The 10,568-nt window shown below is 51.6% G+C and overlaps 1 protein-coding gene across 2 annotated transcripts; it reads left to right on the top strand.

Annotated features, from left to right (window-relative positions):
- The first annotated feature begins 4,582 nt into the window (after positions 1 to 4,582).
- On the top strand, positions 4,583 to 10,347 carry EGR3 (early growth response 3). 2 transcript variants are annotated; one of them, XM_073325113.1, is made up of 2 exons: positions 4,583 to 5,102; positions 6,845 to 10,347. In XM_073325113.1, the coding sequence occupies exons 1-2, from the start codon at positions 4,949 to 4,951 to the stop codon at positions 7,846 to 7,848; spliced, it is 1,158 nt and encodes a 385-aa protein (XP_073181214.1). In that variant the 5' UTR covers positions 4,583 to 4,948; the 3' UTR covers positions 7,849 to 10,347. The 2 variants fall into 2 exon arrangements, with proteins under 2 accessions (XP_073181214.1, XP_073181215.1); XM_073325114.1 differs by lacking the exon at positions 4,583 to 5,102 and adding an exon at positions 5,395 to 6,289.
- Positions 10,348 to 10,568: the final 221 nt, after the last annotated feature.

The following is a 10,568-nucleotide window of genomic DNA, read 5'->3' as shown; positions in this document are numbered from 1 at the left end:
ACTCCATCCCACACTTTGCTTTGAAGACTGTGGGAATGGAAATCCCGGTTATCTCTGTATGAGTTTAGTGAGAGGGTGAAAAAGATCCTAACTCTTCTATTTTTTTCTCCCAAAGAGCCACCTATTCCTTGTACCACTAATGATTTCCTATTCAAAGGTGGGACTATGTAGTTTATAGTATCATAGTTTGTGTACATAAGGCTTTCCAGCCACATCATAGTCAATGGACCCGATTCTGATTTCCTTTACACCAGCATAAATCTGGAGCAACCCCTTTGATTTCAATGGAGCTACTCCAGATTTACACCAGTGTCACTAACAGTAGAATCTGGTTTAAAGTCCTTCTCCCAAAGAGTTTATAATCTAAACTGAACAACTGAGATACACAGTATAATGAAGTGATTCTCAAACTTATGTACTGGTGACCCCTTTCACATCGCAAGCCTATGAGTGCAACCCCCCTTATGAATTAAAAACACTTTTAAATATATTTAACACCATTATAAATGCTGGAGGCAAAGCGGGGTTTGGATTGGAGGCTGACAGCTCATGACCCCCCACATAATAATCTCATGACCCCCTGAGGGGTCCCAACCCCCAGTTTGAGAACCCCTGGTATAATAATTCAGATACAGGAGAACTCAAAGATTGGGAGCTGAGCCCTCTGTTCCATATGGAGCCATAAGGACTGCAGGAACAGGCCATAGTCAGTGCAGGGAACAAAGCTGGAAGGAGAAAAGAATTGGTTCCTTAAAATTCTGCTGCATCTGTCCCCAAGACAGTGGGAAGCGGGAGTGTTTGGTGCCATTCCCGGAAGGATGCCCTATGATGTGTCATAGCCCCCACTCCCATAAGCTGGCTACATCCATTCTGCACAGGGCAGGGTAGTACATGGCTTAGTGTTTTATACTTCAGGGTGTTCAAGGAGCAGAATCAACACCACCTGCCTCCCCAGCTAGACCAATGGAGCAGGGTGACCAGACAGCAAGTGGGAAAAATCGGGACAGGTGGGGGCAGGGAAATAGGCACCTCTATATGACAGAGCCCTGAATATTGGGACTGTCCCTATAAACTTGGGACATCTGGTCACCCCAAGCAGTGTACTACACGTGGGTCTTGTGGGGTGAGGCCTTAAATACGCCAGTCCCGTTTGCTGAGTGTGGGCATTACAGATGCCAGGGCTCTGTACTCAGCATGGAGGTTCTGCAGAATATCCCCCCGGGGCGCTGCCCTCTAGCCTGCTGGCCCAACCCAACCTCCAGGGGCCGCATTTCTGCTCTGCCCCGGGTGTGAGGGAGTGGGGTGGGAGGGGGTTTGCCAGAGGCTCGCTGCACCCGGGGCCATGCATGCAGCCCGGGGCCAGGCGAGCCTTCCGCTGGCCCCGGGCAGGGCGCCTGTGCCACAGCCCCGGGTCCCTGCAGGGGGAGCGGTCCCAGGCCGGGAGGGGGCGGGTTTGCCCCCTCCCCTCCGGGCGGCTCCTTTAAAGGCTGCCAGTTCCGCTCCGTCTCTTTCCACTTGTAGCCGGGGAACCGGAACCCGGCTGCCATAGAAGGAGCTGGAGGCGGTGCCGGATCTGAGCCTTGTATGGAGCTTCCCCTGGGCTGGCTGCCCGGCCGGGCCTCCGCCTCCTGCCGCCGGGGCTCCCTCCCCTCCCCTCCCCTCCCCGCTTGGCTGCAGCGGGCCCAACTGGATCTGGAGCGGGGCAGAGGGTTACCCCAGGGGGGCAAGCACCTAAGGGGGCCGGACTCCTCCTTCCCCCTCCAGTGCCAGCATTTAACGGGGCCCTGCTCCACCCCTGCAATTCAGAGTTACCTTTCCCAGTGCAAACGCCTCCTGGGGTAAGGGCCCTGCAGAGCTCGCCCCCCTCCAGGCAATGGGGCACAGTTCCCTTCTCGGCACTGCAAACTCCTAATGGGGCAGAGTGAAGCGACCCCCCCCCCAGGGGCAGGGCTACCCCCCCTCCCGCTAGTAAAAATCTAATGGGGCATGTTCCCCCGCCCCAAGTTTGCAGCTGAGAGCTCTCCCAAACTGCCCTGTAACTTAGCCCCTAGAGGCAGGGGGTTGCCTTTTTCCTTTTTTTTTCCTCCCCTTTTTGGTTCTCTGTTTGTACAGCAAGCAGCAAAATGGGGGCCTGCTCCAGGACTAGGGCTCCTAGGCGCTATGGTCATTCAAATAAATAATATAATTAGGGTGCGTTAGTTACACTGATGGGGACAGGCTTGCCTCCCAATGGAGGAGTTCAGGGATCAGCCTGACATGCCCCCCCCCCCCCCCCCGCCCTTCAAACATCCAGTGAGACATGCTGCCCCCTCCCCGTGTGAAATGTAGTACCCCATCCCCACCCATAAATGAAAATAATGGCACATGTTCACTCCCATCCAATGCCCCCAAAGAGTTCAAGGCACTTCCCCCTAAAAGAACAGGCATGCTTCTGATTCTGCAGGCCTGCCTCAAGAGTGCAATTCAGGGCTCCCTCTGAAAAATAAATCGGGGATGTAAAGATGCACAATCAACCCCTCTGCCCCTCCCCCCGAAGTGTGCAGGTCGAGGTTCATCCGCAAATGCAGAAATCTCATGCTGAATCCTCCTCCCTACCGCCTCAGATTTAGGTATCCTACACATGGATTTCACGGGCATTGCACAGCTGGCCCTGCAGGAATTGGGTAAGTGGAGCTATTGCAACATAGAATTTTTCCATACATTTGCTGTATAACTGGGAGGCTTTTATTTAAAGATAGCATCAGTTGGCACACTTAGCACGAAACCACCTAATTACTGACGCCTTGGAAGAGCCAAACTTTGAAGGGGGAGGGGAGGTTAAAAATCACAGGCGACCAACGAGTGTAACCAGCTTTAAATTATGCAAAGTTCTCCTGTGCATAATATCAAGGAGCGATGGGCAGGGGCTACTGGATGCAAATTAATTTATTTTCCTCTCCCATGATTAGCTTTGACAAGAAATCTCAAATCTGCCCTGACTTCTGCAAGTTCAGCACCTTCAAGCCAGTTGTTTTAAAGATTTCACTCCCACAAAACACTGCCCGACAGTGTGCAATGGTACCTCTCTAGCTCACCTTTCTTGGTTCCCTTGGAAATGAAACCATTTTCCTGGGGCCAGTTTTGCGTCCCAGCGTTCTGTGTGCACAAAACCCCACACATTACGCCCCTACTTCCTCAAGATAAGATCCTGGTTCGGACCCTCCCTATCCAGACCTATCTATTTTAAGGAGGAGGGATAGCTCAGTGGGTTGAGCATTGGCCTGTTAAACCCAAGGTTGGGGGGAGGGATAGCTCAGTGGGTTGAGCATTGGCCTGTTAAACCCAAGGTTGGGGGTTGGGTCAGTGGGTTGAGCATTGGCCTGCTAAACCCAGGCTTGTGAGTTCAGGCCTTGAGGGGGCCATTTGGGGCAAAAATCGGCGATTGGCCCTGCTTTGAGCACGGGAGCCGGGCTAGATGACCTCCTGAGGTCCCGTCCAACCCTGAGATTCTATGAATGCGTGGAGTTAACATATACTTGTGAATTCTAATCCCTAGGATTGATAATAGGAATGATTGTACATCCATAGGAATACTAATCCATAGGAATATCTCCCCAAATGAAAGTGTTTCTTTGCATGCAAAAAGCACAGGGGGACTTGTGGCACCTTAGAGACTAACACGTTTATTTGAGCCTAAGCTTCAAGTTAGGCACAGTACTTATGTCCTGTGTATCCTAGAATCTCAGGGTTGGAAGGGACCTCAGGAGGTCATCTAGCCCAACCCCCTGCTCAAAGCAGGACCAATCCACAATTTTTGCCCCAGATCCCTAAATGGCCCCCTCAAGGATTGAACTCACAACCCTGGGTTTAGCAGGCCGATGCTCAAACCACTGAGCTATCCCTCCCCCCCATTCGCACTGGCAGCTTAGCAAAGTCACAATAAGCAACGAGTCCATTCCCATGCACGACAACTGTGCTTAAAACAGGGCTTGCTTTAAAAACGCAATCAGGGGGTACCCTTGGCACGCGCCTGATTCGTTTGTTTTGCCCTCCCGTTTTGAAAGGGGGACCTGGGCTGGGCACGGGCAAGTTCAGTGGCTGGAGCTTGTCTTTCAAAAGGGATCGCGAAGTCCATCTCAAAGTCACGCAGGGCGCGGTTTCTTTCGAAAAGTCCACTCGGGCTGACGGCAGCAGAGAGGTGCCTCTCTAGCCGTGCCCGAGGTAAATAATTAATAATAATAATAATAATTAATAATAGCGAGCGCCTGGTGCACAGCAGCGCGGTCAAATGTTGACCCGGGTTAGGCAGGACAGCCGGGCGCCCAGAGGTGCTGTCAGAGCTACGCAGCCGAAAAGGAGACTTCTTTAGTGCACCGAGGTGCTTGCAAAATCGTGCACCGGGCCCCTCGCTTCGCGTCGCAGTTGCAGGGCAGCATTTGGCTGGGGCGCTGCTTCCTGCTTTCTAGTTTTCCATTGTGAGGAGCTTCCATTGTGACGTCTAGCTCTCGGCTGGGCTTTGTCTGTCCATATATGGGCAGCTACGTCACGGAGCTTTCCAGTGCCTCACATAAATAGGCTGTGGATTTCCCTGGCTGAACATTTGGGCCGCAGTGAGTGAACCTGCTCGCAAGAGAGGGGGACGGAGACACAGCGAGAGAGACAAGGAGGGAGGAGGGATCAAATACTCCCACCGGCTTCTACAACCAGATCTGCAAGCCAGATCACCCCCTCCCGCTGGAGGAAACACCACCAAGGACCCACTGAGGATTGTACCCCCATCCCTTTGCCCCCTCCTCCGCAAACCACCCCCAACTCCCCCGCCTACCCCCTCCCCTCAAGACCCCCCCTCCCCCACCCCCAACTTTTCTCTTGCATGATTTCCCCGGCACGGATTTGCCACTCGGATCGGATGCCGTTTCATTGGGAGCTGAGCTCAGAGCCGCACTGAACCTGCTTCTCCTCCAGTGCTATGACAGGCAAACTCGTGGAGAAGCTGCCGGGGACCATGAACACTTTGATGAACCAGTTGCCTGACAATCTGTACCCAGAGGAGATCCCCAACTCTCTGAATATCTTCTCCAGCAGCAGCGAGTCAGTGGCTCACTACAACCAGATGGCTGCAGGTAAGGGGAAGGGATATATGGGGAGGAGGGGGTAAAGGAGGAGGGCGCGTGTTGTGTGTGGGGTGTGATGGAGCCTAGAAGGGAAAGGAGACGGTGGGGCTGGATATCTTTCCCCCACCCACCCACCCATCCAGCCCCTTCTTTATGTGTTTCTACGCGTTCGCTGTCTCCGTTGCTGCAGGGCTTTCCTTCGCTTCTCGGGGCTGTAGTGGGGAGTGGAAGCTGCCAGACAGAGAGGTGGCCGGTAGGATGGCGGGGCAGAATCGCTGGGGGGGTCGGAGGGTGGGCAGCGGGTCCCGAGGTGCAGGCTGAAAGGGGCCATCTCCAACCAACCCGGGCGCTACTCAAAGTCATGGATGCTTCCCCTCGGAGAGGGATAGTGTGTCTATTATACGTGCGTGTGTCAATGCAATGTGACTCTGTGTGTGTTAGGTGTCTCTCCCTCTGTGTGTGTATCTAGCGCCGGGTATCGATATTTGTGCGGTGTCTAGATTCCATAGGGGTTAATCCGGAGTCTTCTGCCCATTGCTGCGTTAGGCACTGGGGAGAAATAATCCGGCACGGACTTTTAATGGATATTGTTGTCAGAACGATAAGGGTGTGGGTGTGTGAAAGCTATTTTCCAACATGGGGATGCAGCGGGAGTGGTGGGAGCAGGGAGCTTTCGGGGGAGGAGGAGGAGATGGAGCAAACCCCTGGGGAGACAGGTGAGCCTGTAAGGCGGAGAAGCGGTGGCTCCGCTCTCTCACCCCCCACCCCACCCCTCTCCCGGGCCAGGAGTACTTGGGTGCTGGTAAAGTTGCCCCGGCTGCTGCTCTGGCTCCTTCCGACTCGATTTCTTGCGGCGGGGTGTTCTGGAGCCTCGGTCCCCGCTCAGGGAGCCGACCCGGTTCTGCCGCCCCCTCTGCAGCCCCCTCTGCCCAGATCCGAACCGCGGTAGCTCTTGTGTCGTGCCGATTCAGTCCGTTGCAGGATTGCAACTCCACAGCTGCGCTGCTCGCTCTAAAACTCCCTGGTATCTTCCATAACTGGGCTGGACGCAGAAAACTCGGCAAGTTTGTAAAGCGCTGGTGGCCGGACACGGGTCCCTTGGAGTCCCCAGCTCTGCCTGTGGGGTGGCAAAGCACCTGGACACCAGTAGAGAGACCAGTTCGCTCTTGGCAGCCTGAGCCTACCTGTAACTTCAGGTACCTGCTTCCCCCTGACCCACCTTGAGGGCTTTCCTGGGCTGTCGCCAGACAAGACAACACAATGCGTGTCTCTCCAGTCCGCGTGCGTGTGTGTGTAGTTGTCACATCTAGCGCTGTCTTTGTGGAGATGTCTATGCAGTCTATATGTAGATTGTCCCAGCTGTCTATACCTGCGTGTGTGTGAACACCTATGGGTCTGTATTTGTGTATCAGTGTGTATGTGTGAGCACAGGTGTGTGGATTTGTGGCTGTGTGTGTGTCACTACACGCCTATGGATACACATGGCTGTGGGTGAAAGTACCCATAGATGTGTATAATAGCCAAGCTTCTGTTTAATTTCCCTGCTTGTTACCTGGGCAGTGGTTTGGGATTGAGCCGCAGTTCTAGGTAAAAGTCCCTCACCTGGGTATTTCTCGCCCCTCTCTGGGTGTCCCGGATCTTAGATCCCGTCCCGTTTGCCCTCCGCCTGTTCTATCCAGGGCCCCAACGTTTTTGCCTGCACCACTCTCTGACGCGGCGTTACTCATCCCCCTTCTCTTTCCTTTTTGCAGAGAATGTTATGGATATTGGATTAGCGAACGAAAAGACCAACCAAGAGCTGTCGTCCTATTCGGGTTCTTTCCAACCCACCCCTGGCAACAAGACTGTTACCTACCTGGGGAAATTTGCTTTCGATTCCCCGTCCAACTGGTGTCAGGATAATATTATCAGCCTCATGAGCGCTGGGATTCTGGGGGTGCCCCCTTCCTCCAGTGCCATCACCAGCACCCAGACCTCTACAGCCAGCATGGTGCAGAACCAGGGCGAGGTGGACCAGATGTACCCCGCGCTGCCCCCGTATTCCACCTGCAGTGACCTCTACCCGGAGCCAGTGTCCTTTCACGACCCCCAAAGCAACCCAGGGCTCACCTATTCCCCCCAGGATTACCAAGCAGCCAAGCCAGCCTTGGACAGTAACCTCTTCCCCATGATCCCAGACTATAACCTCTATCACCACCCCAACGAGATGGGCACGCTCACCGAACACAAACCCTTCCAGAGCTTGGATCCCATTCGGGTCAACCCTCCCCCCATCACCCCGCTGGAGACCATCAAAGCCTTCAAGGACAAACAGATCCACCCCAGCTTCGGCAGCCTCCAGCAGCAGCCCCTCACCCTCAAACCCATCCGGCCCAGGAAGTACCCCAACCGGCCCAGCAAAACCCCGCTCCACGAGCGACCCCACGCGTGCCCGGCCGAGGGTTGTGACCGGCGCTTCTCCAGATCCGACGAGCTCACGAGGCACCTGAGGATCCACACGGGCCACAAGCCCTTCCAGTGCCGCATCTGCATGAGGAGCTTCAGCCGCAGCGACCACCTCACCACCCACATCCGCACCCACACGGGCGAGAAGCCCTTCGCCTGCGAGTTCTGCGGGCGCAAGTTTGCGCGCAGCGACGAGCGCAAGAGACACGCCAAGATCCACCTGAAGCAGAAGGAGAAGAAGGCCGAGAAGGGCTCCTCTTCCTCCTCCCCGCCCGTGTCCTTGGCCCCGGTGGTCACCACCTGCGCATGAGGCTCCCGCCCCGATCCCTGGTCCCAGTGCCTCCCAATTGCTGCCTTTGGCAAAAGCGCAAACGTGGGGATCCCTCACCAAGGAACAGTTGGCAGTGCGCGCGCCTCCCCTCCAGTCCCCGCGTCGCCGGGGTGGGGACTTCGCTTTCAATCGGATCGTCTTGATCCGAATCGGCTGCGGGAGGGGCGCGGGACCCCCCCCCACACACACACTTCTCCCAGCGGAGCGTAGTGGGGGGCGGGTGAGGGGTTGCAGGGCTGTGATGTGCCAGCTGTGGAAAGGCATGCGATGCACAGCGAGGGTGGCGGCGACGGGGTCGGGGAAGCTCCCCCGCTCCCAATACGCGTACCCCACTCCTCCCCCCCTCGCTACTCATTGGAGGTGGCGGGGGGAGCGCCAAAGCGCAGTGCTTGCTGCCCGCTGAGACTGTGCGTCCCTGTGTGTGTCTGTGACTCTGAGCTGAACTGGGCTGCTTCGGTGTCAAACCACCCCCAAAGGACTCTGGACCATGGAGAGAACCAAGCCACTTCTTGGACACAGTGGGGACCTTGGGTATCATTGGAATGGGTGGCCTTCCGGCTGAGCTAAATGTTTCTTACAGAAATGCCTAGAATGATGCTGCTGCTGCTTCTGGTCTCCTGCCCCCTCCCCTTGGAGCCGCTTCCTTTATGGTTTCCTGGTCTCTTCACTACTTGTCTTCGAGGCACCTCCTCTGATGTGCTGGAGAAGGGATCTGGCTTGGGATCAGCTCTTGGCTGCTCCAGATTTTTCTTCACGGGTTTATTTTTTAAACCGATTTCCCTTACAGGTTCATCCTCTGTCTCCTCCCCCCCCCCCCACCTCTTCCACCCAAAGCATCCTCCCTTCTGGAAGGAAGGAAGGAAAGAAGGAAGGAAGGAAGGAAGAAAGAAAGAGGCAATCCCCCTAAATTTCACCATTTCACTCCACTTGGTGTTTTAGTTCATGTCACATTTAGTATGAAAAACCTTGGGAAGAGGGGGAGAAACATCTTTCCCCCTTTCATCTGGATGAGAAGAGGTTGTTGCCATTTCTGTTCTTGTTACCATCTCTACAGCAGTTCTGAATTAAAATATAATAAAAAATATATACAGTATGTATTTGTTAATGTCACTATTGGCTTTCTAGTACAGTACCAACCATATATAAAGGTATCTACGTATTTACAGCTTTAATGTTTTATTTTTGGAGAAGAGAAAATAACTGTCAGGAGTAAAATTGTCGCTCCAAACTTTCCTCCAAAGGGAAGATGGGGGATTTGTATTCAACTAAAATCCTCTTTTATCACACCCCGATCCACCTCCCAGTTGTCCTCTGTAAGCAGCTCTGAATGTACTTGCTCAATTGAACCCTAAGAAAGAGGGGGGAAAGTGGAGCTGCTTAGCAGCTTTCATCAAAGATCTGACTGAATGTACTGTTGTTACCTATTCAATCTTTTCCCCCTGTGGCTAGTATACTGTTGGGGTGGGGGAGGGAGGGGGGAAGTAATTGAGTTTACAGGGTGTCTGATTTAAAGTCACTTTATGCATCTTTTCCCCCTTTATTTTTTCCCCAATGCACCGTTTTTCTGTGGTGGATTTAAATGGACGAGCTATCTAGATCTTGAAAAAGAAACTAAAAGGGAAGTGGGTTATGAATTTCCAGGTACTCCTAGCTTAATCTGGGTTGACAATATAATGTTGGGGAGGGTGGGGGGGAAGATGCTGATTTACCATTTTTTTTCAGCAGAAGGGAAATTCTTTACAGAAATGCAGAAAACCGTATTTTGCTGAATACTTTTTATAATGTGATATATTTTGATTTTATTTGGTCACTTAAAAAACCACAGGGAGGAGAAATCAGTTATCCCTCAATTTTATTTTTTTTCCTTTCTCCTTCTGGTATGTGCATGTCACTGCATGACTGCTCTGATTTTTTCTTCTTTTGTTTTGATAAAACTCTGCTCAGCCATTTAAGCTAAACTAAACAAAAATAATCATTTATTAAAAAAAAATATTTGTTGCCAAAAGGTTGTGCTATTCAGGTTTGATGTCTGCATGTGATTTTTTTTTCTAAAAAACAAAACAAAACAAAAACCATACAACATAAAGGAAAAGAGAGAAAATGCAATCTAGTTTATGTGAACTGAAAGGAACAAAAAAAATAAAAAAATCAGGTTTAACCATGCAAACCTAAGGGAATGATATTTTTGAAAGTCTTTTGTATAAAGTTGAGTACTTAGAGAAAAAAAAAAAGACCTACCAGATGTAATATATTTTGTGGATGTTTTTATTTCTTGGATTTATAGTACCTTATACTAAGGTTAAAAAAATGATGCTTGATATTGTGAAAAGGTGATAATTTTCACACACATTTCATTTGCTCATTTGTCACGTTGTAATGCAAATATGATAGTTAATGCATACAGCATTTTTAAGAAAAAAATCAGAAATATTGAACTGATGTATTGTTGTACCATTTGCACTGTGAGCAAATGCTAATGCAGTAAATATATTGTGTTTGCTGACAATCAAACCCTGTAGTAAATATCTTTATTTTATCTTTCTTTTAAAAAATATATATATATATCTCTGAAAAATATATATATATATAGTCTCAAAAATCTCTAATATGTAAAGAAAATGTTAAAATGGCTTGCTTGAAAAGTGTAGGATGTTAGGCATTGTGCGTCTCTATAGATCATATCTGGAATCTCTTTGTAC

This window comes from Lepidochelys kempii, chromosome 26 (genome assembly GCF_965140265.1).
Source record: "Lepidochelys kempii isolate rLepKem1 chromosome 26, rLepKem1.hap2, whole genome shotgun sequence".
Taxonomy (NCBI): domain Eukaryota; kingdom Metazoa; phylum Chordata; order Testudines; family Cheloniidae; genus Lepidochelys; species Lepidochelys kempii.
This window is presented reverse-complemented; position numbering and strand designations above follow the sequence as displayed.